The sequence below is a fragment of the Rousettus aegyptiacus genome, unplaced genomic scaffold (assembly GCF_014176215.1).
Source record: "Rousettus aegyptiacus isolate mRouAeg1 unplaced genomic scaffold, mRouAeg1.p scaffold_m13_p_7, whole genome shotgun sequence".
NCBI classification, from domain to species: Eukaryota; Metazoa; Chordata; class Mammalia; order Chiroptera; family Pteropodidae; genus Rousettus; species Rousettus aegyptiacus.
In genome coordinates, this window is record NW_023416310.1 from 69,773,798 (window position 1) to 69,798,443 (window position 24,646).

Consider the following 24,646-nt stretch of genomic DNA (forward strand, 5'->3'; position numbering starts at 1 on the left):
AGGACTCCCCCCGCTCCCACTGGTGAGGGGCCTGTCACTGGGTCAGAGCCTGGGGGGTAAGCATTCTCGCCGTGGCCGCGGGACCACAGCGAAGATGACCAGGGACTGTGGGGGTTGGAGGCCTGGGCCTGCCCTGCCTGACCCCTCCCTCCGGGCTGGACCCAGCTCCTAACAGTTTGGCTCCTGTGGACATCCCCTCACCCCGCCCACTTTTACTGAGTGTGGCATGTGTCCCCTGGACTCAGCAGGACATAGGCAGACCAGGTGCTACCGGTGGCTCCCTGGTGGCTCACGGTGACTTACGTCAGGAGGGGAGACATAAAGACAGAGACAAACAGGTAACAGAGTCCCAGGGTGACAGCCTTCTAAGGGAAGGTGTTAGCATGCCAGGCAGGTCCAGCAGGGCTGGGGCTGCGGTTATGGGGGCTGGGGAGGGGGCACTCGGGCCCAGTAGGGTGAGGGGCCTCGGGAACACTCAGGGCTTCCTGACCAGGAACTGCACGAGTAGAGGCCGCGGCACGTGCGGAAGGCGTGTCCCGGAGCTGGCGAGAAGGCGGTGGAGCCGGGGCGAGAGGGACAGTGGCAGGTCGCGCAGGCCCAGCCTCCCTGGCCTGGAGCTGCAGTGCCCACCGGGCCCCTCGGAACGGGCCTTATTTACAAATTGGATCTTTGTAGATACAATTTAGGTGAGGCTCTCAAGATGAGGGCGTCCCGGGTTAGCGTGGGCCCGAATCCGGTGACAAGTGCCCGTATAAGAAACAGGCAGAAACGCACGCAGAAGGAGCCCGCCGTGTGACGGCGGAAGCAGTGGGAAGAGGGAGCACGGACGGTCCCCTCCAGTCTGCGGCGAGTGGCCCGCACGCCTCCTCTCTGCCCTGATCTGTGTGCGGGTGTCACGGCCACGCCAGGGAGCTCCCGCAGGACGTCTGGAGACCCCTGCGTTGGTGTCCCCCACGAACTGCAGCTGATGAGGCCCCTCCCTGCCCTTCCTCCTCCTCGGGCCTGCTCCACGACCCCAGTGGATGGGCAGTCAGTCCTCCGAAGCTGCTCCTGAGACGACGAGCATCCCAGAGCGGCTGCCGCCGCAGGACCCCATGAAGGAGAGGGCCGTCCACCTGACCTGGTGACCTCTGACCTCCGTACCCTGACTCAGCATCTTGGGCTTCTCCAGGCTTTGCTCTGCGAGACTGTCGCAGGGGGGCACGAATGACCATGACAGGCACCAGCAGAAGAGAAGCCACTGTCTGCTGGGGAGGGGCAGCCCAAGGGCTTCACTTAGGAAGGGACAGAGCTGGGAGGCTGGGCTTGGGGACGGGGAGGTTGTCAGAGAGAAAGAAAGGAGGAAGCAGGCGGAGGAGGGGCCGGCCACCCCGGACCTGTCCGGGCAGGGAGGATCTCGTGACAGTCCCCGGAGGGCAGGAACATTGCTTCTTTTTGAATGGAAACAATTCGGAATTGTAACAGGGACATAGAGGCACGGCCTGCCCTCCCCTAAACCACGGAACGGAACCGCCGGGGCGTATTTCTTTCCAGCCTTTGTCTCCTTTTTGATACCTGCTGTCACTTCCTACATGCTGGTCCTCGGTTGCAGGTTGTGCTGGTTGCAGGTTGTGCTGTGTCGTCATCGAAGGGTCCATTCGGTCCTTTCAAAGCTTCAGAGAAGAGCGTCGTGGGGACGCCCTCTAGCTGCACTGACCAGTCCAGGTTGCTGGACACCTGGCCTTGACCGTGGCCAGCCAGCTGACAAGGCCTGGCCAATGCATCCATGCTGACCATCCTTTGTGAGTCCTCGCCGGACCTCCGCTCGCTCCCCGTCCCCGGCCCTGCCCTTTGACCCCCATAAGTGGGAGAGTAAGACTCTGAAGGTCCAGCACGTGTGGATTTGAACCATGAGGCAAACCTTCCTAACCGTGTGTCCGTGGGAACGTCACTAAAGAACGTCAGCTCACCTGCAGAAACGGTGACAGCGCTCACCTCTTCGGAAAAAGATCGGCGGCTGCGCGGCTACGCCGGCCTCCCGCCGCCAGAGGGCGCGGCAGGCAGTGCGCAGGCGTCGCGGCCTCTCGCGCTTCCCGCCCGCCCTCCCCGCCGTGCTGTTTTGCTTCCGGGTGTTCCGGAAGTCGAGGCTCTGAAGTTGGCTTCGCTTCCGGGGTTGCGCCTGGCGGCCGTGGGGCACCGGGTTCCGTGGGCCGCCTGCGGGGAATTCGTGGCCGCTCGCGAGACCGACCCTCCCAGCGGATCCGAGGCGGCGCTCACGTGGCCCCTGCAGACCCGGCCCGCCCGGCGGGGCCCTTCGGCCCCAGGCCCCGAGCGGCAGAGCAATGAATGAGTGAGCGGGCGCGTGGACGACCGCCTCGGCGCGGGCCGTTTTCCGGCGACGTCTCTGCAGTCAGCGGCGGCGAGGGGAAGGGACAGAATGAACCGCGCCAAGCCCACCGCCGTGCGCAGGCCCAGCGCCGCGGCCAAGCCTTCAGGTGCGCGGCTCCTGCGGGCGGCGGGGCCTCAGTGACTCCGCGGCGAGCGGCGTCCGGGAATCGGGGTCGCCTGGCGCTTGGTTCTAGGCGGCCCTGCGAGTCACTGGGAGAGTTGGGACAGCTGTGATTTCCCCAGACCGCTGCTTGTCTCTGTTCACACTGTATCCGAGGCAGCAGAAAGTAGCCAAGAAGCCCCTGGGCCAGGATGCCGGTGGCAGCACCAACGATGGCCGCCGAAGGCAGGCTGGAGCCCGGCCGGCCTCGGACCCTGCCCTCGCCCGCTGCGTGGCCGGCGGCACGCTCCTTAAGCTCTCTGTACCTCCATCTCCTCACCTGTCCAGTGGTCGTGGGGATGCCCGTCTGAATCTTGTTGGGGACTAAGCAAACCAACATGTGTACATTAGCGATGGCCTGCTTTGCAGTCAGCTGGGCCTGTCAGTGACTGATTCCTCCCAGCCCTGACTCTGCTGTGGCCTGCCTGGGTGACTCGTTTCTTGCTGCCTGGACCCTTATTTAACCCCCTCTGGGCTGGCAGGAGACTGGCTCCACCTCCGCCAGGTGCAAAGGCCCACATTTCTTCCTCCACTACAGGGCACCCTCCGCCAGGAGACTTCATCGCTCTGGGCTCAAAGGGCCAGGCCAATGACTCGAAAACGGCATCCACCCTGCTGAAGCCTGCCCCGTCCGGCCTGCCTTCGGAGCGCAAGCGGGAGGCTGCGGTGGCTTTGGCAGGTGCTTCGGCCCTGACCGGCCTCACCAAACGCCCCAAACTCTCCTCCACACCCCCTCTGAGTGCCCTGGGGCGCCTGGCTGAGGCCGCAGTGGCAGAAAAACGCGCCATCTCTCCATCAATCAAAGAACCATCTGTGGTCCCAATCGAAGGTAAAGTCGATCCCTGGACGCCCCAGAGCACACCTGCTGTTCCGCGCGGGTTCTGAGGCCGCTCTCAGGCCTGGCACCGCAGGGGTAGTGCAGGTTCTCTGAGAAAGGAGACGGGGTCACCTGTGAGTGTTTCTCAAGGTGCTTCTCGGACAGGGACCTCCACCCCACTGTGCTTCTGAATTCTGGGATAGGGGTGAAGGAAGCGACCCAGGGCAGGCAAGGCACTGGGTCCGGGGCCCATAGGTGCCACTGCCACGTAGCAGGGGTGAGCGTGGACGCTGGGCACGTCCCCTCTCGAGCCCCAGTGGCCTCTCTGCGAGGTGGGGGTCTTCTCAGCTAGGGAAGCTGAGCACATGGCAGCACTTCATCCTGGAACCGCGGTCCGGACTTGGTGGCTTTGCTTTCCAGTGTTTCCTCGCTGGAGAGGAGCTGCTGTGAGCATCGGTGCACTGTCAGCAGCTGTCCTCCGGGAACGGGCTCGTGGCTCTGCTCGGCTGTCTGTTTGATGTGTTCGCCAGGCCCCTCTGTGACAGGCCCTGTTCTGAGCTCGGGATAAACATAAGAGGCGGACCAGGTCCTGTGCGCAGGGGCTGTGCGTTCCAGTGTTTCTCGCTAGCTGGGCCAGGAGGCTCGCACTCCCTCAGCCTTTCTGCCTGGGTACTAACGACAAAGTTTTGCCTCCTTCCTTTTCTTTCCCCTTGCTGCAAAGGTAATACAACAGTGTTAAAAACGTCAAGCTCATCCCTAATCCTGTTGTTTACGCAAGTCTTCTAGTTTTGCACTTACCTACACTGCCTGTTTTCCTACTCGTCTTCCCACCGATCACTGCTGGAGGCTCCACGATGTTCTCTAGGTCAGATCTGTTAGGTCTCAAGCTGATCGCAGACGTCGAGCGGTAGGCGCTCACGTGACAGCTTTGGGGGAGAGAGGGGGCTCATCGGGAAGTCGTGACGTGACATTGGGCCTTGGAGGATGGATGAGATTTCCACAGGCAGTTAGGGATGTTGGAGAAGAAAGCACGAAGCAGAGGCCTCCGTCCTGGAGATGGAGATGCGCTCAGGGAACAGGCGGGGCCTGGCCGGCACGCAGCGCGGGAACCGAGGCAGGTGGTTGGGGAAGGCGCTGCGTGTGTGTGTGTGTGTGTGTGCACGCGTGCGTGTGTGGTTTTTTCACGTATAGCTGCCACGTACCGTTGTTAGTTTTTGGTGTACGACACAGTGGTTAGGTGTTTACGTAACTCCTGAGGTGGGAAGATGCTCGCTTTGACTTGGTGGGCGTAGGGAGCCCCAGGGGCGTGCAGAGTGGAGGACGGGGCTGGGGCTGCGCCGTGGGAGCTGAGTCAGGCTGCAGCTGTCTCTGACCTCGACCTCGGTTCCGGGGCCCTCACCGAGCAGCTGGTGCCGGTGAGGACTGCAGGGCTGAGGGCCAGGCTCAGGCGCCGGCCGCGCTGCGCGTTCCCTGGGTGCCGCCTCCCGTGAGAGGCGGCTCTGAACACTGAGTGAGATGTGGCTGTCGAAAACATTCTAAACGGTGACGTACTTTACAGACGTCTTTAGCAAGACGGAGAAAAGGCCCCATTCGGCTCTTTGCCGCCTGGCGCTTGGAATGTGTTCGGGCACCTTCCGTGGCCCCCGGCTGTCCTGCGCATTTGTGTGTGTGCTGGGCCCCTGCAAAGCATTCGGCGACTTGCCGAATCTCTCTCCTTGGTGCAGTCAGGTTGGACATCAGTAACGACACCTCTCTCCGTGTGTTCGGATATTGAGAAGCACTATCTTAAAAAACTCTTGGGTCAGGAGAAGATGCGACGAAAATTAAAGATCCAGAGCTGGTCAGTGACCTGTGCCAGGCCCGTGTGCCAGAGCCGACGTGCTTCTGGGAGGGCCTCAGAGAAGCCTGGGCCTGCTGCTAACTGAGAAGGCCAGCGACCGAGTGGCCAGCTGAAAGCGCACGCTGGCAAATAGACGAAACCCAAAGCGAGCGGAAGGAAGTCAGACTAGCAGAGAGCAGGGGCGACAGCACAGGACACAGGCTGGGATGGGGGGCCCTCCGCACGGACAGCGAAGCAGAGAAGCCTTTGGGGTCTTGCTCCAGAAGGTACAGGAGGCAGGTCAGCAGCATCAGGGACAGGCGCCCAAACAAGTGCCACAGCTAAAGAGAAGGTGAGGCCGGGAACGGCACTGTGTCCACAGATTTGAGAATGTAGTACAAATAAATGTGCCGTGGGACCAGGTGACTCTGGGCACAACACGGCGGGAGCAGTGAGCGAGGTCAGCACTCCGGGGGCGCCGTGCCGGCACGCGGCTGGCGCTGTCTCGGGCGCCCGAGTCGGGAGTACCGCCCCACTCCTGCCTCGGCTGGCCCTGCTGGCCTCCTCGGGGCCGGCTGTGGCGCAGCCCTGAGACCCTCACTCGCCGGGTTTCTGACGGTTGCCCCGTCGTCCCGTGTCTCTGGGGGAGGCCGTGGAAGGCCGTGTCTGCTGGCGGCCGCCCGCTCTGACGGGCCGCCCGCTCTCGCAGTTCTGCCCCCGGCGCTGCTGGACGAGATCGAGGCGGCCGAGTTGGAGGGCAATGACGACAGGATTGAGGGGGTGCTGTGTGGGGCCGTGAAGCAGCTGAAGGTCACCCGCGCCAAGCCGGACAGCACCCTGTACCTGAGCCTCATGTACCTGGCCAAAATCAAGCCCAACATCTTTGCCACGGAAGGTGTCATCGAGGTGAGGGCTGGGTGTCCCCTTCTTCTGTCCTGGGACGGCGGTGAGGGGAGCGAGATGGGCCCTGGGCCTTTGTTACTTCCTCCCGGGTGGCCTCCCCTGGAAGCACACCGGCTCTGCCCCGTGTGCAGGGTGAGCCTCTCCTGGTCACCTGTGCCATCTCCGGCAGGCTCTGTGCAGCCTCCTGCGGCGCGACGCCTCCATCAACTTCAAGGCCAAGGGGAACAGCCTCGTGTCCGTGCTGGCCTGCAACCTCCTCATGGCTGCGTACGAGGAGGATGAGAACTGGCCCGAGATCTTCGTTAAAGTGAGTCTGTCTCTGGGGGCTTGGGTGAGCTCGCCACCGGGGCGAAGGGGCAGCGTGCCATAGGAGGGGGGCCCACTGGGCCTCAGGAGGACAGAGGAGCAGACGGCGCATTCTCTCAGAGGGCTGTCTGTGCCCTGTGTGTCCCGGTGCCTACGCTGGTTACTGAGGAGGTCTTCCCGGGAGTGCTCCGGGCAGCAGGGAGAATCCGGACAGCACTCATCCTGCCCTTTCCCACGAACCAGCCGGAAAGCAGGCCCCAGGCCTCAAGCGGCCCTGGGCAGGCAGGAGCGAGCCGCCCGCAGGGCCGACTTCAGCCTCTGTCTCGGGCAGGTGTACATCGAAGACTCGCTGGGGGAACGGATCTGGGTGGACAGCCCGCACTGCAAGACGTTTGTGGACAACATCCAGACGGCGTTCAACACCAGGATGCCCCCCAAGAGCATGCTCCTGCAGGGGGAGGCGGGACGTGGCGGGGGGGACCTCAGTGCTGGTAAGAGGCCGGGCGGCTGGGCTGGGGCCACCTCCCTGCACGGGGCTTGGCGCTGAGGAGCGGGTGCGTGGTCGGGGGGATGCACGTGTCCACGAGGCCTCTGCTCTGCAGGGAGCAGCCCTCACCCGGCCCTCACCGAGGAGGAGGACAGCCAGACTGAGCTGCTGATCGCCGAGGAGAAGCTGAGCCCCGAGCAGGAGGGCCAGCTCATGCCCAGGTAGGCGCACCGCAAGTCCCTAGCGGGCGCGGGCCCCAGACTGGGGGGGCAGGCGGGGGCCTGGAGGAGGGCCCGCCTGCCTCCTCGCGCTTTTCTTCCCCTTCTGGCCTAGGTATGAAGACCTCGCGGAGAGCGTGGAGGAGTACGTCCTGGACATGCTCCGGGACCAGCTCAACCGGCGCCAGCCCATTGACAACGTCTCGCGGAACCTGCTGCGGCTGCTTACCTCTACCTGTGGGTACAAGGAGGTGCGGCTGATGGCCGTGCAGAAGCTGGAGATGTGGCTGCAGAACCCCAAGGTGAGGGCCGTGCACGGTGGGGGTCAGGCTCCCGGGTCCTGCGGAGCCGCCCGTCCCTGGGCCGCAGGGTTGACGGGGTCATTCCGGCCTCTGCAGCTGACCAGGCCAGCCCAGGACCTGCTGACGTCCGTGTGCATGAACTGCAGCACGCACAGCACTGAGGACATGGATGTCATCTCCCACCTGATCAAAATCCGCCTCAAGCCCAAGGTCCTGCTCAGCCACTACATGCTCTGCATCAGGTGCGGCTGGGCAGGGTGCGGCGGGGTGCGGAGGCGTGCGGGTGGCCGTGGGCGTGGCCCGGCCCGTGCCAGCGCCCTGTCTGCTTGGCCCAGGGAGCTGCTGAACGCACACAAGGACAACCTGGGTACCACCATCAAGTTCGTGATCTTCAACGAGCTTTCCAACGCCCGGAACCCGAACAACATGCAGATCCTTTACACGGTGCTGCAGCACAGCTCGGAGCTGGCGCCAAAGGTGGGGGCTGCGCGCCCGGTGGCCTGGCAGGCGTGTGGCCGGCACGCAGTGGCCCTGGGTGCACCTGGGTGCACCTGCGCTCGGGTACTGGAGAGTGGCCCCTGCTTCTGGGGTCTGGCCTCAAGTCTGGGACCCCACACTGGACTCGGCTTGGAGGGGAGTGCCTAGCCTCACCGGTGTGGTGCCCAGCTGTGTGGGAGAATGCTTTGGAAGGGTGACAGGCTGTACCCCAGTGAGCTCAGAACACTGGGGCGTATCTTGAAGTTAGCTCCAGGGTGTGTCTGCAGCCATCTCTAACCTTCCTGGCGGCGACGAGTCCCTTGGGAAGGCAGCCGAGAGCAGCACTGCCGTTGTGAACACAGGCGCGGTGCTCACACGCCTGGGCCGCATGTGCAGCATCAGGCAGGCGTGGCGCGTCCTCGTGGTCGGCGCCGTGTCGTCTGTCGCCGGCTGTGGGAGGGCGGTGGTTCGGTCGTGCAGTTGCTGGTCCGGCTGTGACAGGGCCTGGCCAGCGTGTTCCTCCCTGCAGCCCGTGTCTGTCGATCTGTTCCCCTGTTTAAGGGGGAGTAGGTCCTTGCCGGCCACGTGCAGCAGCGCAGCCGTGCAGCGGACTGGCACGTCCGCCGTCTGGGGGGACTCGGTCCGTGAGCTGAGCCGTGTGCTCGTGTGCTGGCAGCCTGGGCGCTGCAGGACAGCAGGCGGCGGCCTCCTGCCGGAAGGGCTCGGGGAGGGCTGCCCGCCGGCCGAGCACGGGGCGGTGGCTGGTGCTGAGCTGTGCTGTCTCCCCCCCAGTTCCTGGCGATGGTGTTCCAGGACCTGCTGACCAGTAAGGACGACTACCTGCGGGCCTCACGAGCCCTGCTCCGTGAGATTATCAAGCAGACCAAGCACGAGATCGACTTCCAGGCCTTCTGTCTCGGGCTCATGCAGGAGCGCAAGGAGCCCCAGTACCTGGACATGGAGTTCAAGGTGCGCGGCCCCGCCCTCAGCCCACTCCATGCCGCCTGAGTGCGCTGGGCTAAGTGGCAGGTGCCCACGGCGCAGCAGCCAGTCCCCAAGGGCCGCGTGGGCCCCATCCCGTGATGGGTGAGGGAGGGGCTGGCCAGGTACCCCCAGAAAGTCAGCAGGGTACAGAGGTGGGGACAGAGGGAGGCAGCAGAGCCAGTGGACCCAAGGGGACAGGGTGGCACAGACGGCTTGGAGAGCAGGCAGTGTCTCCGGGTAGGTTTTAGAGCGGGATGTTACAAAGGAGAAGTTGAGGCAGATAGTGGAGGACCTCGACTGCCACTCAGGCAGGCTGACAGGCCCGTGTGGTGGCTTCTTGAGAGGGCGGACTTTGTCTGACTGTCGGCTGACCCTCCTTCCTGTGGCCTGACCTGGCCTTGTGTCCAGCAGGCTCTTGGTCCCAAGACCTCCCCCTGCCTGGCACTCCTGCCATGGTGTCCCTGGGCGTTCTGGCGCCCCGCGTCCTGTGCAGCTGCCTGTGTGCAGAGGCCTGGGTGGGGCCCCCCAGGGTGCCGACGCCTGTGCTGGCTGTGCTTACAGGAGCGGTTCGTGGTGCACGTCACGGACGTGCTGGCCGTGTCCATGATGCTGGGCATCACGGCCCAGGTGAAGGAGGCCGGTGTCGCCTGGGACAAAGGCGAGAAGAAGAGTGAGCATCTGGAGCAGGCTCGGCTCTGCTCGGGGCCCAGGCGGAGGGCGGGGACAGGGCGGGCCCACAGCACGGCCCCCAGGGACTGAGGGAGCTTCCAGAAGCTGCCCCTTCTCGTCTTTGTTCCCCTCAGTCATCCGCAGGTGGTGCAGAGAGGGGCTGTGCTGCGTGCCTTGTCACGCCCAGGCCTCCCACCCCGTGCCTGGCCTTGAACTGGCCGAGAGGCATGTGTGTCGCCTGGAGCTGCCGTGCAGGCACACAGTGACCCTGCTTGTCCCCTCCAGACCTCGAGGTGCTGCGGTCCTTCCAGAACCAGATTGCCGCGATCCAGCGGGACGCAGTCTGGTGGCTCCACACCGTCGTCCCCTCCATCAGCAAGCTCGCCCCCAAGGACTACGTGCACTGGTACGCGGTGGTGTCGTGCTGCTTACGCGGCTCTGCCGAAAGACAAGCAGCCACTCCCCGGGCCGATGGTGGCGGCAAGTGACAGGGCTCGCCACACAGGAGCCCGTGACCCTAAATGTGGCCACTGGCTGATGCCAGCCTCTTAGCAGCCAGAGGTGCTAGTGGGCAGCAGAGGTCCCGTGTGCCGGTAACACGGGTCCCGTGTGCTGTCGGAACGCCGTGCAGAGCCTCCTGCCCGCCGGAGGTGCGGTCCGTCCCGTCTGGCTGGGCTCAGCACTGGGGAGACAGTGCCTGTCATCCGCCAGCCCCGGTCTTGTGGAGGTTGCTGGAGGCTCTCCAGGGGTGCTGCGGGAAGTCGCTGACCTTAGGCAGTAGGCAGTCACCGAGCCTTTGGGGACGTGTCTGGGGGCTCACTGGTGGAGTGTGTCCTCTGGGTGCCCGCACCCTGACGGCCCTCTCCGCCTCCCACAGCCTCCACAAGGTGCTCTTCACAGAGCAGCCGGAGACCTACTACAAGTGGGACAACTGGCCGCCCGAGAGTGACCGCAAGTAAGCACGCCTGCCGCGTCCGGCTCCTGAGTGCGCGGGGCCGGGGCTGCTCCAGGGCTGTGGGGTTCGGGCCCGTGGGGGCCTACGCTGTCATTGTCCCTGCCTCTACAAAGTCACCTTTGCTCCCAGAGAGTCGTCCAGCGCCGTGCCGGTGGGACTCCCAAACTCGACACCCCTGGTGACTCCCCAAGCTCAGTGCCTTCTTGCTTTCAGATGTCTGCACACACACTCTTCTTCAGCCAGCATTGGGCTCTGCCTCCCGAGCCCAGGGCCACCCTGCCCCATGTAGCCCCTTTGATCCCTGCTGCCCTGTCCCGCCTGCCCATCTTAAACCTTTCTCCCTCCGCATTTCAGTGGCCTGGGGCTTTGTCTGGCCTGCCTGCCCTGCTCTCTCAGCCCTTTTGGGGGCTAGGCACCTTGGCACACGCCTCAGGACAGCTTGGCCTTGTCCCCAGAGGCATCAGAATAAGTGTCTGCAGGAGAGGGCGGGTGGTGGCCCCTCCTCTGGCCTGTGGCACTTGGTGCAGGGAGTTACCTGCATGCCTGGGGCGGCCCCACTGAGCCCAGCTCTGCCCGATTGCCCTACAGCTTCTTCCTCCGCCTCTGCTCCGAGGTGCCCATCCTGGAGGACACGCTGATGCGCATCCTGGTCATCGGGCTGTCTCGGGAGCTCCCGCTTGGCCCCGCAGACGCCATGGAGCTGGCTGACCACCTGGTGAAGCGCGCCGCAGCTGTGCAGGCGGATGGTAAGGGGCCCTCGGGGCTCTGTCCAGGCCCGTAGGTGACAGCCCCCCGCTGCGGGCCCTGCTCCCTGCCTGTAGGTGACAGCCCCCCGCCGCGGGCTCCCCCCGCCCCCCGCATACCTGCGGAGGCCCTGTGGGCACCGAGCCTGCCTGGTCAGGAGTTGCGCACGGCACTGTCCCAGCCTTTACTTGGTGGTCTCTGGAACCCGCCCTGGGACTTGGCATGCTCTCCAACGCAGAAGTACAGCAGGTGCTTCGTCCGCCTCGTCTTTGAGGGGCCGCTGCTGCCATCCTGGCTGGAGCACCCTGGCTTTTAGCACCCCTGCGCAGTTCTGCTGGCGTGGGCCGGGCCCGACTCCCGGGCACGGGCCGAGGCCCTCCATGGGCCGGGCTGCTGTCTCCCGGCCTCCGCCTGCCGTGCGTGCTCAGGTCTCTGCTTTCCCCTGGGGCCCCGCGCTGCCCCTCCTGACTGTCCTGCCGGCTCTCCAAACCCAGCTCAAGCGCCACCCAGTGGAAACACGCCTTGGGTTCCCCAGACTGGCTCTGCGGCGCGTCCACCTTCCTCCCCGGGGCACGCTGGTTGCACTTCGTCTGCTCCCGGCTGGTGCCCGAGTCGGGCTCACCTCACCCCCCAGCTTCCGAGAGCAGCGCCCACTTTCTCGCTCTGCCATCGTGGCCTGAATCCTGTGCTGTGCTGGCCACTGATCAGGCTTCCGGGCCTTGTGTTGCAGACGTGGAAGTGCTGCGGGTGGAGAGGGTCCAACTGCTGGACGCCGTGCTGAACCTGTGCACCTACCACCACCCGGAGAACATCCAGCTGCCGCCCGGGTGAGGCGCGGGCCCGGCCTGGGCCCCCGGGGTTCCCGCTGCGCTCGGGCTTGCCGTCCACGGGCCTCCCGCCCCGTGCACACGTCCACGGGGCTGGCGCGTTGCCTGCTGCGCCCCGGCTCCCACAGCGCAGCTCTGGGCGGTCTGTCCGCAGGCACCTGTGAGGCCACGAGCGCGGGCAGCGACAGGCCCGCTCTCCCGCCCCGTTTCCTGTGTTCCTTGGCGTGCGCGCTTTGTTCAGACTGCGCTGAGCTGACGTGCTGTTTCCTTAACGACTTTATTGAGATTCAGCGCACAAACGCTTCCGTCAGAATTTGTGGTTTAGTATTTCTTAGTGCATTCAGCACGATCAGAGTTTGGAACATCCCCCGAAGGACGCCTGTCCCGTCAGCTGTCGCTCGCATTCCCCCAGTGCCCCCCCCCACCTCCACAGAGCCCTCCAGCTTCTAGTCCACTCTGTCCCTATAGATGTGGCCGTTTTGGACATTTTATGTAAGTGGACTCAAAACACACGGCCCCTGTGTTTCCAAGGCTGTCCACGTGCGGGCGGGTGCCGGCGCTTGTCCCTCCGTGGTGACCGATGGCACCCTGCCGTCTGCCCGTTCGCCTGTGGGTGGGCGTCCGGCCGTTTCCGCTGTGCGGTGTCGCTAGCCGCTGCTGGGGCCGTGCGTGCGGGAGTCTGGACGCCTGTGCTCAGGCCTCCCGAAGGTCCGCCCGGGGGTAGGAATGCTGCGTCTCGTTCACCTTGAGGAGCCGCCGAGCGGTCCTCCGTGGCCGCGCGCCTCGGCCAGCAGCGGTGTCCGTGGGCGCGGCCGCCCCTCCTCTGCCGGGGCTCCTCCCCCGCGCGGCGCGGGCGCCACCCGGTGCGGGCGACCTGCGTCCCGTCGCGCTCCATCTCCACCTCCGCTCACTCGTGACGGCGAGCACCTTTCCACGCCTCGTCGGCCGTTCGGGTGTCGTCTTCGGAGAAACGTCTGAGGCCTCCGTCCGGCTCGAGTGGGCGGCGTGAACCCCGCGCGCCGTGAGCGCTGTGTGTCCTGCACCCCAGGCCCTCCCGGGCCTGCGTCACGCGTGGCCATGCCCTTCGAGGCGCGAGTTCTGACCTCGGTCGGGGCCCAGTTTAGCTGGTTTCCTTTGGTTTCTGTGCCGTCGTGGTGTCTCTCAGAAACCACTGCCGGTCGCCGAGCCGCTTCACCCCGCGCGCTCTTCCGAGAGCTCTTTAGTTCGAGTTCTCACGCTCAGGCCTTTGGTCCATCTCAAGCTGCCCTCCGTCCGTGAGTGAGGCTGCCGGCCGGGCTCCTGGGGACGCCCGGTTGAGCCCGCACCGTGCACTCGGTCGTCGTCTTCCCGTCGAGTTACGCCGGCGCCTGGTCAGAACCAGCTAAGGCGCACGCGGCTTAGTGGCGGGCCCGCCGCTTCATCCCGCCGAGCTGCGTGCTGCACAGAACGTGACTCCTGACGAGGGCCAGCTTCCCTCGCCGCCCCCTTGGGCTCTGGTGCCCCGCCTAAGAAACCACGGCCTCACGCGAAGCCACGAAGGTGCACGCCTGTTTCTCGTGCATTTTCTCGTGCTGGCTCTTCACGTCTAGGTTTGTGACCCATTTTGAGTTAATTCTCGGATGTGGTGTGAGCCCCTGCGTTTCCCGTCACGTGGACGCCCAGGTGTCCCGGCACGTTTGTTGAAAAGCCTGTTCCTTCCGCTGAAGGTCTGGCCCCATGCTGACCGCAGGTGTGAGGGCTTATTTCTGGGCGCTCGGTCTCGCCCCTCGGACCCGTCGTCTGTCTCGGTGCCGCCCTGTGCTCGTACTGTGTCTTCGCGCCGAGTTTGGCCCAGGCAGCGTGAGCTCTCCAGCGCCGTTCCTTGCCACGGCTGCTCTGGCTGTTCTTGCCCTCGCACCCCGGTCGGTGCCGGGGTCCGCTTGGCAGGGTCCACACACGAGCCGCCGGGGATTCGACGAGGGCGGCTTCGACGGTGCGCGTGGCTCGGGGTGTGTGCCGGCTGCTGGGGCTTTTGTCGGGGCGGCAAGCCCTGCTTTTCCTCCGCCACCAGCTTCCTTTCCTGTGGCTGTCGTCTAGAGATCGTCCCCTTGTTTCCGCTCTTCAGCCCGTTCGCTCGTGTCCCCAGTGGATTCGTGCTGTTCTCTGATGCTTAATCTCTGCTTGTCACCGGAGAGGACTGTGCTTGAGTGGTGGTCACATCATGCGTGACTTTTAAACGTTATCATGTTACGTGTGGGTGGACGTGGGGTTGTTTCTGGTGCCCTGGCCTGAGAACGAGAATGAGAACTGGCTCTTCGGAGCGTCTGTCCCCTGACCGTGCTTTGGGTTCGTGCGGGGGATCGAGGCTTAGAGCTCGGAGCCGGAGCGCGGGCCTGGGCGTGGGGCACTTGTGCGGGCCCCCGCGCAGCGCGGCGGTCACAGCGCGCGCTTCCTGCGGCACGGGCGCTGCCGAGGGCCAGCTCCGCGGGGGGTCACCGGTCCCAACGTCATCACCGTCTCTGAAGCAGTCGCCGAGTCGGTCAGTCACCGAATCGTGCTGATGCCACCCTAGCCTGGTCTCGTTTTCGTCACTGGCCTCGGTGTGGCCAAGGCCAACCTGTCACCGACCTGTTTCAGGTACCAGCCTCCGAGCCTGGCCATCTCCACCCTGTACTGGAAGGCCTGGCCCCTCCTGCTGGTCGTCGCCGCGTTCAACCCGGAGAGCATCGGTGAGCTGCCTCTGGTCTGAGCGGGGCCGTAGTCAGGCTGGGGTGGAGTCTGGCTGGGGACTGGACGAAGAGCCGGGAAGAGGGGGCTGTGGGTGGCCGTGCAGGGTGTGGGTCCTAGCCACCACCTGCTGTCCCCTTGCCCCCTAGGCCTGGCTGCCTGGGAGGAGTACCCCACGCTGAAGATGCTCATGGAGATGGTGATGACCAAGTACGGTGGCGCGCACCCTGCCGGGACGGGACCCCCGGGGCCGGGCCAGTCCCACCGCGCCGGGGGGCTGAGCGCAGGCCGGTCTCCTGGCTGCCCTGGAGTCTCGGCCAAGCTGCGTCCTGGGTCCCGCTGGAGTTGCCGAGTCCGAGTCCACCAGGCTTTACCCACTTCCCCTTGCGCTGGGCGGGCGTTGAGGCTGCAGGGTCCCCAGGCCGTCCTGGGCAGCACACGTGTCAGACTGACAGGTGGTGTGACGCCAGGAGCGATAGAGGCACCGGGAGCCAGACGGGGTTTGGCAGATGGAGACAAGGGACCCAGGGATCAAGCTGACTTTCACAGGTGTAGGTGTTGAAGCTGCCCGGGGACAGCGACAGGTGAACCAGCCGCCTCTGTACACGGAAGGCGGGGTCTCAGCCACAGCCCAAGCGCCACATGCTGGGGCCGGCGTGGCCACCTCGCTGCACGCCGCGGGCCTCCTACGTGAGCCAGGAGAGCAGCATGGGGGCCCAGACGGGGCTTCCGTGTGTGCAGCGTATGAGGCCATGGGGCTGTGTCCTAGGCCAGAGACACGCTGCTCCCTTAGGGATTCTGTGACTGGGCACCCCAGGAAGGTAGAGTAGATTCTAGAACGCGCGAGAGAAGACTGCTCGTGCCCCGGAATCAGGGAGGCTGCCTGGGTGTGCCCTGTGTGCTGGGGGCGTCTGCCTGTGGGAAGGGGTCCAGCGTGGGGTGCCCCGAGCCCAGGATTCGGACAGCAGTCGGGCCCGGTGTGGGAGGCGGCTGGCACGCTGTCGCGTGCAGAGAGAGCGGGTGGCAGGTGCGGGCTCTGTGAAGAGCCCCGGACTCCCTCACAGAGGCCTGGCCGGTGCCCCCCGGCTTCCCACGGCAGCCTGGCAGCTGAAGCCAGGCCGGGCAGGGGCCAGCCCTGAGCGCCGCCGACCGCAGGGTGACAGGCTCCCGTCCGCCCGGTCCGCAGCCATTACTCCTACCCCCCGTGCACCCTGACGGACGAGGAGACCCGCGCAGAGATGAGCGCCCGCGAGCTGCAGATCTCCCAGCGGGAGAAGCAGGAGATCCTGGCTTTCGAGGGCCACCTGGCGGCCGCGTCCACCAAGCAGACCATCACCGAGAGCAGCAGCCTCCTCCTGTCTCAGCTCACCAGCCTGGACCCGCAGTGCGTGCGGGGCCGGAGCCTGGGGAGGGGGCTGCTGGCGTGGCGGGGAGGGGTGCCGGGGGCGCAGCCCTTGGGCAGGCGGCGCCCGGCCCAGGCCCTGTCCCAGGTCTCGGGGGCGGAGCGCCCGGCAGCAGTGCAGGTGGCAGGAGGGAGAGGTGCTCTCAGGTGGGCGCAGGTGGCCCCCACCCCCACCTCTGCTGTCGGGGCTCGCGTGTGGCTCTGACACGAGTGTTTTCTGGGTCTCCAGGGGGCCCCCTCGGAGGCCCCCCCCTCACATCCTGGATCAAGTGAAGAGCCTCAACCAGTCCCTCCGCCTCGGGCACCTGCTGTGTCGGAGCCGGAACCCAGACTTCCTCCTCAACATCATCCAGCGGCAGGCGAGTCCCGCGGCGGCGCGGGGGGCCCAGGGCCGCTGGGCGCACTCCAGGGCCTTCAGCGGCTGCTGGCGCGGGGCTGTGAGGACTGCAGGCCGGGCTGCGGGGTGCGCGCGTGGCCCGCGCATCTGCGCCGGGGGTGCGGGTGGAGAGGCGGCAGCCGACGGCGGGGAAGGGGTGCGGCGGGTTGGAGCCGAGAGGAGCTGAGCATCGCCCCTGCCTTGCCAGGCCTCGTCGCAGTCCATGCCCTGGCTGGCCGACCTGGTGCAGTCCAGCGAGGGCTCCCTGGACGTGCTGCCCGTGCAGTGCCTGTGCGAGTTCCTGCTGCACGACGCCGCCACCGACGCCGCCTCCGGGGGCGAGGAGGACGAGGGCGAGAGCAAGGAGCAGCGGGCCAGGAAGCGGCAGGTCGGGACCCCGCCCCCCGCCCCCCGCCCCGCAGGCGCAGCGGGCCTATCCTGAGGCTCCCTTGTCCCTGCAGAGGCAGCAGAAGCAGCAGCAGCTGCTGGGCCGCCTGCAGGACCTGCTTCTGGGCCCCAAGGCCGACGAGCAGACCACGTGCGAGGTGCTGGACTACTTCCTGCGGCGCCTGAGTTCGTCCCAGGTGGCCTCCAGGGTGCTGGCCATGAAGGTGAGCCTGCGCCCAGCCCGCCGTCCCCCGCGCTCTGCTTCCTGCTGCAGCTCCGAGTCCGCGCAGCTGCCCACCCAGGCCCCTCGGCACTGCCGTGCACGAGCAGGAGGCCGGCACTAAGGAAACGTGCCAGGCGCAGCCCTCTCCCACTGGCCCGAGGTCCTTCCCTGGTGGCGGCGCGACCGTCCCAGGTGACTTGGCGACGGGTCCCGCACGTGCAGTCAGCCTTTGCTGGACGAGTTCTCTGAGGAAGCCGCTCATGCTGCTGTTTTCTCCCAGTTCTTGTGGCTCCGATGGGACGTGGCATCTGGCACTGGGCAGCTCACACGCTCCCCAGCCTTGGGCACGTGTCGGGCCCCGGTCGGGGTGGACGGGTGGAGGCGCGGCGGGGGCTCAGCGCCGTGTCCCCTCGCAGGGCCTGTCCCTGGTGCTCTCGGAGGGCAGCCTGCGGGACGGGGAGGAGAAGGAGCCTGCGGCGGAGGAGGACTCGGGGGACGCGGAGACCCTGCAGAGCTACCAGTGGCTGCTGCGCGACCTGCCCCGGCTGCCGCTGTTCGACAGCGTGAGGGCCACCACTGCCCTGGCGCTGCAGCAGGTGAGGCCCGCGCGGCGGGCGGCGGGGCCGCGCAGTGGCCCGCGGAGCCAGCTCACTCGGCTTCCCCCAGGCCATCCACATGGAGACCGACCCGCAGACCGTCAGCGCCTACCTGGTGTACCTGTCCCAGCACACGCCCGTGGAGGAGCAGGCCCAGCACAGCGACCTGGCCCTGGTGAGGGGGTGGGGACCGCACAGCGACCTGGTCCCGTGATGGGTGCGGGGCTGGCAGGGCCGTTCCTGGGGCGGGAGACTCCTAGCACCCAGCCTCTTCCTCGGCGACCTTCCTTCCAGAGCATCGCCGAGCGTGGGAGAACTGGTGCCGCTTGGGGCCAGACCGGCCGCTGCGGCCGCGGCCTGGCTGCCTCTGTCGCTCTGGGTGGTGGTCAGGCCTCACCTGACACCTGGGGCGCTTGCTCAGAACAGCAGATGAGGTGCGGGTCGGCTCCCGAAGGCTCCGGGCTCCTGGGCCAGCCCCAGGGTGTTCCGTAGGCCATGTCCCGCATCACCGTCCCTGCTGGGGATGAGGGCGGCCGGACGCGGTCACACGCACGCCTTCCCCAGTGTCCGCTCCTTCCCGCCTGGCATTCTTCTGAGCTTGCTTTCCCATCAGCAGCTTCTTGCTCCCTGACTCAGTGCACTCCCTGTGGAACGAATGGGAACAGGGTGGTCGAGGGCGTGGGAAGCCGGGCAGAGGGCACTGGACAGGGGCTCTCCCAGCCTGGCTTCCTGCTGGGGGTGGCCAGGCGGAAGAGCCCTCGAGGCCTGGCTCTGGGGCCTCGGCATGGTGGCCAATGTGCAGGGCGCCTTCGCCTCAGGGCTCCAGTAGGCACAGTGTCTGGCCGAGTGCAGACAGCCTTCCCTGTGGTCCGGACGGCCGCACACTCCTGTCGTGTGCCAGGCGCTGTCAGCGCGCCTCGGTGCTGGGCCGGCGGTGGTGGCCACGTCTGTGTCAGGGCCAGGTCACCGTCTCTTAGCTTTCGGGGCGTGTCCTGCTGGGGAGTCTCGCCTGCCCCGCCCCTCCCAGCCCACTTGGTGCTCACAGCCCTGTGCCTCTGAGGGTCATTGTCGCCGTCACACGCCCTTCAGGGTCGCGCTCCTCCTCGGGCGTGCGTTGTGCCGAGCACGATGCGGCCCCGCAGGCAGCCTCGTGGGGTGCGCCGGCTCATCGTGCGGGCCTGGCGTGAGTGGGGGCGGGGGGACTCCCCGCCGGCCCGGGAGCCTTCTGACGCCGGTGCTTGCCCCCAGGACGTGGCCCGGCTCATCGTGGAGCGCTCCACCATCATGTCCCACCTCTTCTCCAAGCGCTCCTGCAGCGCCGAGTCCGACGCCGTGCTGGCCGCCCTGCTCTCCATCTTCTCGCGCTACGTCAGGCGCATGCGCAAGAGCAAGGACGGGGAGGAGGTGTACAGCTGGGTAAGGAGGGCAGCGGCCCCGCCCCAGCCCCAGCCCCGCCCCGCCCCGCCCCGCCCCGCCCCGCCCTTCATGCCCGCTGTCCTTGCAGTCCGAGTCTCAGGACCAGGTCTTCCTGCGCTGGACCAGCGGGGAGACAGCTACCATGCACATCCTGGTGGTCCACGCCATGGTCATCCTGCTGACGCTGGGGCCGCCTCGCGGTGAGCGCGGGCTGGGGGGAGCGCAAGGTCGGCCCGTCAGGCTCCTCGAGCCCGCGAGCCCGCTGCTGTGGCAGGGCTGTGCAGAGTGGTGCAGCTGCCACGGTCTCCCGTGGAGTGCAGATGGCGTTCCCTCCCCGTCAGTTGGAGACGGTTCTGGGGGAGGCATGTGAGGTCCTCCGTTGGCAGGACTCCAAAAATTGTCAAGACCCTCGAACCGGCAGGCCTGCGGTTCCCAGTGACGCCCCACTGCTCGGCCACACCCTGCGCTGCCATCGTGGGGTGCCCGTGCAGTGCCCAGGACGGCTTCCTGTACCACTGCCTCCTTGCTCGGCCCGGCCAGTGAAAGTTGGTTTCACGTGGGGGCTCTCCATGACAGCCGATCGTCCCCGCCGCCCAGGGCCTCCGTCCCCGCCGAAGCCGTGCGCTGGTCCTTCCGCCTGGCCTTGAGCGCGGGGCCGGGGTCTCTGTGCACAGTGAGGTCTGCAGCGGTCTCGTTAGCCATCCTGCTGCTTACGCTGGTGTCTCTCCCGAAGCTGGCGACGGAGAGTTCCAAGCTCTGCTGGACATCTGGTTCCCCGAGAAGAAGCCGCTGCCCACGGCCTTCCTGGTGGACACGTCGGAGGAGGCACTGCTGCTGCCCGACTGGCTGAAGCTGCGCATGATCCGCTCGGAGGTCCCTCGGCTGGTGGACGCTGGTACGGCCGCGGGGTTCGGGCACGGGGCGCGCTGGGCCCGCGCCGCCAGCTGCGGGCCTGAGAATGAGTTCTCTGGGCGTCGCGTGCCGGGCTCTGGGGAAGCAGCCTGCCGAGCGCCCTCACAGTCCGGGGTGGGCAGTCAGTGCGGGGCGGGGTGAGGGCTGGTGGTGGGGGTCCGGGGTGGGCAGTCGGGGCAGTGTGAGGGTGGGGTTTGGAGGGTGAAGGCCAGGGCCAGACGGCTGTGCAGCTGGGTGGGGCAGGGCCTCTTGGGAGGCCGTCTGGTGAGTGGCGGGGTTGCCTGGGCTGCACAGCAGAGGGGGTGCTCCCAGGGGTCTGCGTTCCTCAGAAGCCCCAGGCTGCTGTTGGCAATTCTAGGGAGCCTGGAGCCGAGAGGCCAGAGGCTGCAGGGCGCCGTGCAGCCATGGACGGGTGAGGGGGGAGCTGGCCGTGTGCCGTGCTGGGGCCCTGCGCGGCCCCCTGGCTGGACCTCGACCGCCCCGTGGGCTGAGGCCGCAGGCGGCTCGCTGAGCGGCTCGCCCGCAGCCCTGCAGGACCTGGAGCCGCAGCAGCTGCTGCTGTTCGTGCAGTCGTTCGGCATCCCCGTGTCCAGCATGAGCAAGCTCCTCCAGCACCTGGACCAGGCCGTGGCCCACGACCCCCAGACCCTGGAGCAGAACATCATGGACAAGAGTAAGAGCCACGGGCTCCCGCGCGGGCCAGTCGGCACCCCCGTCGGGCCTGGTGTGTGCGGCCCTGGGGGCTGAGGGCCGAGCCGGAAGGTCGACGCTGGAGTGGTCAGGAGCGGCCTGGCCCGCGCTGCCCCGCCCCTGCGTGCCCAGGGGGTGAGGTGGGGCAGCCCGGGCCTGTGCCGGGACGCCCCGCCGCCGGGCTTCGGAGTCGGGAGCGTGGTGTGCTGTGCGGGAGTGGCTTTCTGTGGCACCGGGTCAGGCCCCGTTTGACCCCGGCTGCTGTTCTGCAGATTACATGGCTCACCTGGTCGAGGTCCAGCACGAGCGAGGAGCCTCCGGAGGCCAGACGTTCCATTCCCTGCTCACAGCCTCTCTGCCCCCCCGGCGAGGTGCCAGCCCGACAGCGCCCAGCACACAGCACATGGCCGGTGGGGCCGCCCAGCCCTGCAGAAAGGGTCACCCCGGCCGATGCCCACGCTGCTGTTCCGAAGCCCCGAGCAGCCTACGGGCCGGCTGTCCCTCTGGGTGGTGGGCCCCTGGGTGCCGCTGTGTTCCCACGGCCCTTGCCGAGGCTGCTGAGGACGTTTTCCACTGACGTCTGTCCCCTTTCCTTGCAGACAGCACAGAGGCACCAAAACCCAGAAGTAGCCCAGAGCCACCCCCGGGCCAGGGCAGGGTCTGGGCTGTGACTCAGGTGCGGGCACTTGGGCCCGAGGACGACTTGGCCAGCATGTTCCTGCAGGTACAGCCCCTGCCGCCTGGGAGAGAGTCTCTAGAAGCCGGGTGCCTCCGGGCTGTCCCAGCCCTCCCGCCCAGAGAGAGGGTGTCATCTGGGACAACATGCGGACGTGGAGAGAGGGCTCCGGGGCCGGCCACCCAGGTCGAACCCTGGCTTCCATCCTTGGAGTTAGGTGACCCCGACAAGCTGCCTAACCTCTCGTGCCTCAGTGTCCTCTTCTGTGAAACCAGGCTTAGAGGAGCGCCCACCTTGGGTTCGGTGTCCAGGGCAGGGCCCAGGGTGCCGTTGCTCCTGCCGCTGTCCTGGGGGCCTGGCTCCAGTTGGCACGTGCCCTCGCCATGTCCAGATCACAGGAAACAAGCAGGCGGGCCTGCATCCTCACTCACAGCCACCCTGCATGTGGCCTCGCTCTGCCCACACGCAGGGGCATTTTGCAGCTTTGTCGAGACTGATTCCCGTGTTGTGCACTTTGTCCGCTGGAGGGTGGGGCCTGCCGATTTTCCGTGCGCTCAGCCGTGCAGCCCTCACCTCTGGCTGAGTGGAGAATGTTTTCGTCACCCCCAAGGAAACCGGGGTTCCGCAGCATGGACCCCCAGTCTCCCTGGCTGGCACCACGCTGCTTCCTGCCTCTGTGCCTTGCCTCTTCCCTAGACGCGTGTGTGCGTGGAGCCCCATAGCCTGTGGCCCCGTGTCCACACGTTCTCAGCCGTCCTCACACACGCGGTCTCACTCGCTGCAGAGCGCGCTACCGGCTCCTTATTCTTGCACACTTATGTGCTTGCACACACACCTGAGATGGACCCCTTTTCGGGAGGGACCCAGCACCCTCGCACCCTCTGAGGCTGGTGCCCCTGTTGGACATGGAAGGTTGGCAGGGTCTGGGCTCGCCCGTGCTCTCAGCCCTGAGCTGGGGTCCTTGGCACACACCTCGCCGTTCCTTGAATGGAGAGCCTTACAGGGCCTGGACGTTGGTGGTGTGGGTGACCAGACGGAGGGAGGCCGAGGGCCCCGCCCCGCCGACCGCCACCCTCCTCTGCCGCAGATCTTCCCACTGAGCCCGGGCTCGCGGTGGCCGAGCGCCGGCGCCCGCCCCGCCGCCCTGGCGCTGCAGCAGGCCCTGGGCCAGGAGCTGGCGCTGGCCCGCCGGGGGAGCCCCGAGGTGACGGGGATGTCGGTGCGCCTGCTGCAGGCCGTCGCTTCGCTGCTGAGCTCGCCGCACGGCGGGGCCCTGGCCCTGTCCATGCAGCGCAGCCACTTCCTCGCCTGCCCGCTGCTGCGCCAGCTCCGCCAGTACCAGGTGCGTGCGGCCGCGCCCACGCGGGGCGTCTGCCTCCTGCCCGAGGCCGTGGTTTTTGGTCCCCTGCCCCGTGGGCCGCGTCCTCGGCTCCTGGGTGAAGGGAGGGAGCCAGGTGGCCCCTCTTCTGGCGGAGCTGGTCCAGCGGGGGCGGGAGAGAGCAGGATGGCCCCCGTGTGCTGCCGCTCAGGCTGCCTCACTGCCACGTCCGCGTGTTTCTGTGTCCGTGGGGTCCCTCGGTCTCCTCTGAACCACGGGAACTCAAGTCGCAGATGGCAGGGTGCCTTGCCAGAACGGCGTCTTACGTGACCTCCGTGAGGTCCCGGCGTACCTGGGGGAGCACGTCCCCCCGGCTGCAGGGTCGGTGGTCAGACCCTGTCCTGGCCCCTGCCTCAAGGCGGGGCCAGCGTAGCCATGTCCTGCTGGCTGTCCCCACAGCTCTGCGTGCCCCAGGACACCAGCTACTCGTCGCTCTTCCTCAAAGTGCTCATGCAGACCCTGCAGTGGCTGGACAGCCCCGGCGTGGACGGCGGGCCTCTGCAGGCCCAGCTCAAGCTGTTCGCAGCCCAGTACTCGGCGCGACGCAGGATCAGTGACGGTGAGGGCGGGCAGGGCGGGGTCTCAGGCTGTCCGCCCTCCCGTCAGGGCTGCGATGGCTTCGTTAGCACAGAGGGGACTGGCACTTAGGGCTTTGGGGACGTTCCCCGGGGGGGAAGCACTTGCGGGAACTGAAAGGAGTTGGCAGTTCGGGGGCCCCCGGGACAGACCGGGCCGATTGGAGTGAGGGGTGGAGGCCAAGACCAGCCCAGCTGGTCACACAGATGTGTCACCGCAGTGCGGAGTGGACTGCTGCGCCTGGCGGAGGCCCTGACGTTCCGAGGGGACGTGGAGGGGGTCAGCTCCACCGTCCGGGCTCTCGTCACCACCCTCAGGTCTGGGGAGAAATGTAACCTGGAGCCCGAGCTTGTCAGCAAAGGTACCTGGGGCCCGGCCTATGAAGACCCCAGCCCTGTAGCCCCTCGCAGAGGCCCCACCCTGACCAGACAGGCCGCACCCTGCGGCCCCCAGCCCTCACTCTGCTGTGGGGACCTCATGCATGCGCCGAGTCCACACCCAGGGCTGACCAGCTTGCCCTCCGGCTCCTCTTCCCCTCAAGGGAGTTCCCGAGCCCCCAGTCGGCTGGCTCAGGTCTGGGCACACGGGGTGTTGCTGGCATGGGGGTGGGGACTGTCTCTCCCGGAGCCAGCTGGTCTGAGGGCTGCCACCCAGCCCCAGCCCCTGGACAGAGTGGCACAGCACAGCCTGTCTCTCACAGTCCTGCGGGGTCTGATCGCGGCGAGGTCGCCTTACCTGGAGGAGATGCTGGCTGCGCTCTTCCCGGCCGTGTCTGCCTCGCCGGCCTGCAGGCCCATCGCGGTGGTCACCTCCCTGCTGCTGCAGGACAAGGCGGAGCCCCCGGCCCCGGGGCAGCAGGACACCGATGGCTGCAGGTGAGCTGGTCGGGAGGTGGCCAGCCCGGTGACCAGCCCTGGCTGGAATCTCTGAACCCGCCTCTCCCCTTCAGCCTGGAGGCTGTGCATCTGGGACCCTGCTCGGGGCTCCTCGTGGACTGGCTGGAGATGCTAGACCCCGAGGTGGTCAGCAGCTGCCCTGACCTGCAGCAGAGACTTCTGTTTTCCCGGAGCAAGGTGAGCTGCGCTCAGCGGGGGGCTGGCCACCAGCCCTGCCACTGGGGGGCCGCGTGTCTGCCCAGCCCTGCCACTGGGGGGCCACATGTCTGCCCGAAGGATCCCAGGCCTGGTTCTCATCAGCCCGGGCCAGTCCCCTGTCCCGTCTTAGTCACACCACCCAGCCAGATCTGGTGACCGGGGCAGCCCTGGGGGAATGG

General features: G+C 66.9%; 1 protein-coding gene across 8 annotated transcripts in view; it reads left to right on the forward strand.

Moving 5' to 3' along the window:
• The first annotated feature begins 2,140 nt into the window (after nucleotides 1-2,140).
• The window catches only part of INTS1 (integrator complex subunit 1), a 30,767-nt gene continuing 8,261 nt past the window's right edge, over nucleotides 2,141-24,646 (forward strand). For 5 of the 8 annotated variants that reach the window (XR_004952014.1, XR_004952015.1, XR_004952016.1 and 2 more), the window contains exons 1-34: nucleotides 2,141-2,474; nucleotides 3,066-3,356; nucleotides 5,873-6,069; nucleotides 6,236-6,373; nucleotides 6,704-6,863; nucleotides 6,975-7,080; nucleotides 7,187-7,379; nucleotides 7,476-7,621; nucleotides 7,715-7,856; nucleotides 8,649-8,825; nucleotides 9,402-9,510; nucleotides 9,795-9,915; nucleotides 10,387-10,464; nucleotides 11,053-11,210; nucleotides 11,939-12,035; nucleotides 14,652-14,743; nucleotides 14,891-14,951; nucleotides 15,928-16,125; nucleotides 16,373-16,502; nucleotides 16,728-16,907; nucleotides 16,981-17,130; nucleotides 17,546-17,725; nucleotides 17,796-17,900; nucleotides 18,974-19,141; nucleotides 19,230-19,341; nucleotides 19,875-20,036; nucleotides 20,580-20,726; nucleotides 21,016-21,153; nucleotides 21,343-21,467; nucleotides 22,507-22,761; nucleotides 23,197-23,356; nucleotides 23,594-23,734; nucleotides 24,074-24,248; nucleotides 24,323-24,446. Coding sequence is in view for 5 of the 8 variants with exons in the window: in XM_016119122.2 (XP_015974608.2) it covers nucleotides 2,417-2,474; nucleotides 3,066-3,356; nucleotides 5,873-6,069; nucleotides 6,236-6,373; nucleotides 6,704-6,863; nucleotides 6,975-7,080; nucleotides 7,187-7,379; nucleotides 7,476-7,621; nucleotides 7,715-7,856; nucleotides 8,649-8,825; nucleotides 9,402-9,510; nucleotides 9,795-9,915; nucleotides 10,387-10,464; nucleotides 11,053-11,210; nucleotides 11,939-12,035; nucleotides 14,652-14,743; nucleotides 14,891-14,951; nucleotides 15,928-16,125; nucleotides 16,373-16,502; nucleotides 16,728-16,907; nucleotides 16,981-17,130; nucleotides 17,546-17,725; nucleotides 17,796-17,900; nucleotides 18,974-19,141; nucleotides 19,230-19,341; nucleotides 19,875-20,036; nucleotides 20,580-20,726; nucleotides 21,016-21,153; nucleotides 21,343-21,467; nucleotides 22,507-22,761; nucleotides 23,197-23,356; nucleotides 23,594-23,734; nucleotides 24,074-24,248; nucleotides 24,323-24,446 (4,974 nt within the window). In the remaining 3 variants the exon portion in view is untranslated. The remainder of the gene's footprint in view (nucleotides 2,475-3,065; nucleotides 3,357-5,872; nucleotides 6,070-6,235; nucleotides 6,374-6,703; nucleotides 6,864-6,974; nucleotides 7,081-7,186; nucleotides 7,380-7,475; nucleotides 7,622-7,714; nucleotides 7,857-8,648; nucleotides 8,826-9,401; nucleotides 9,511-9,794; nucleotides 9,916-10,386; nucleotides 10,465-11,052; nucleotides 11,211-11,938; nucleotides 12,036-14,651; nucleotides 14,744-14,890; nucleotides 14,952-15,927; nucleotides 16,126-16,372; nucleotides 16,503-16,727; nucleotides 16,908-16,980; nucleotides 17,131-17,545; nucleotides 17,726-17,795; nucleotides 17,901-18,973; nucleotides 19,142-19,229; nucleotides 19,342-19,874; nucleotides 20,037-20,579; nucleotides 20,727-21,015; nucleotides 21,154-21,342; nucleotides 21,468-22,506; nucleotides 22,762-23,196; nucleotides 23,357-23,593; nucleotides 23,735-24,073; nucleotides 24,249-24,322; nucleotides 24,447-24,646) is intronic. The other 3 variants (XM_016119125.2, XM_016119123.2, XM_016119126.2) reach the window with 3 other exon arrangements.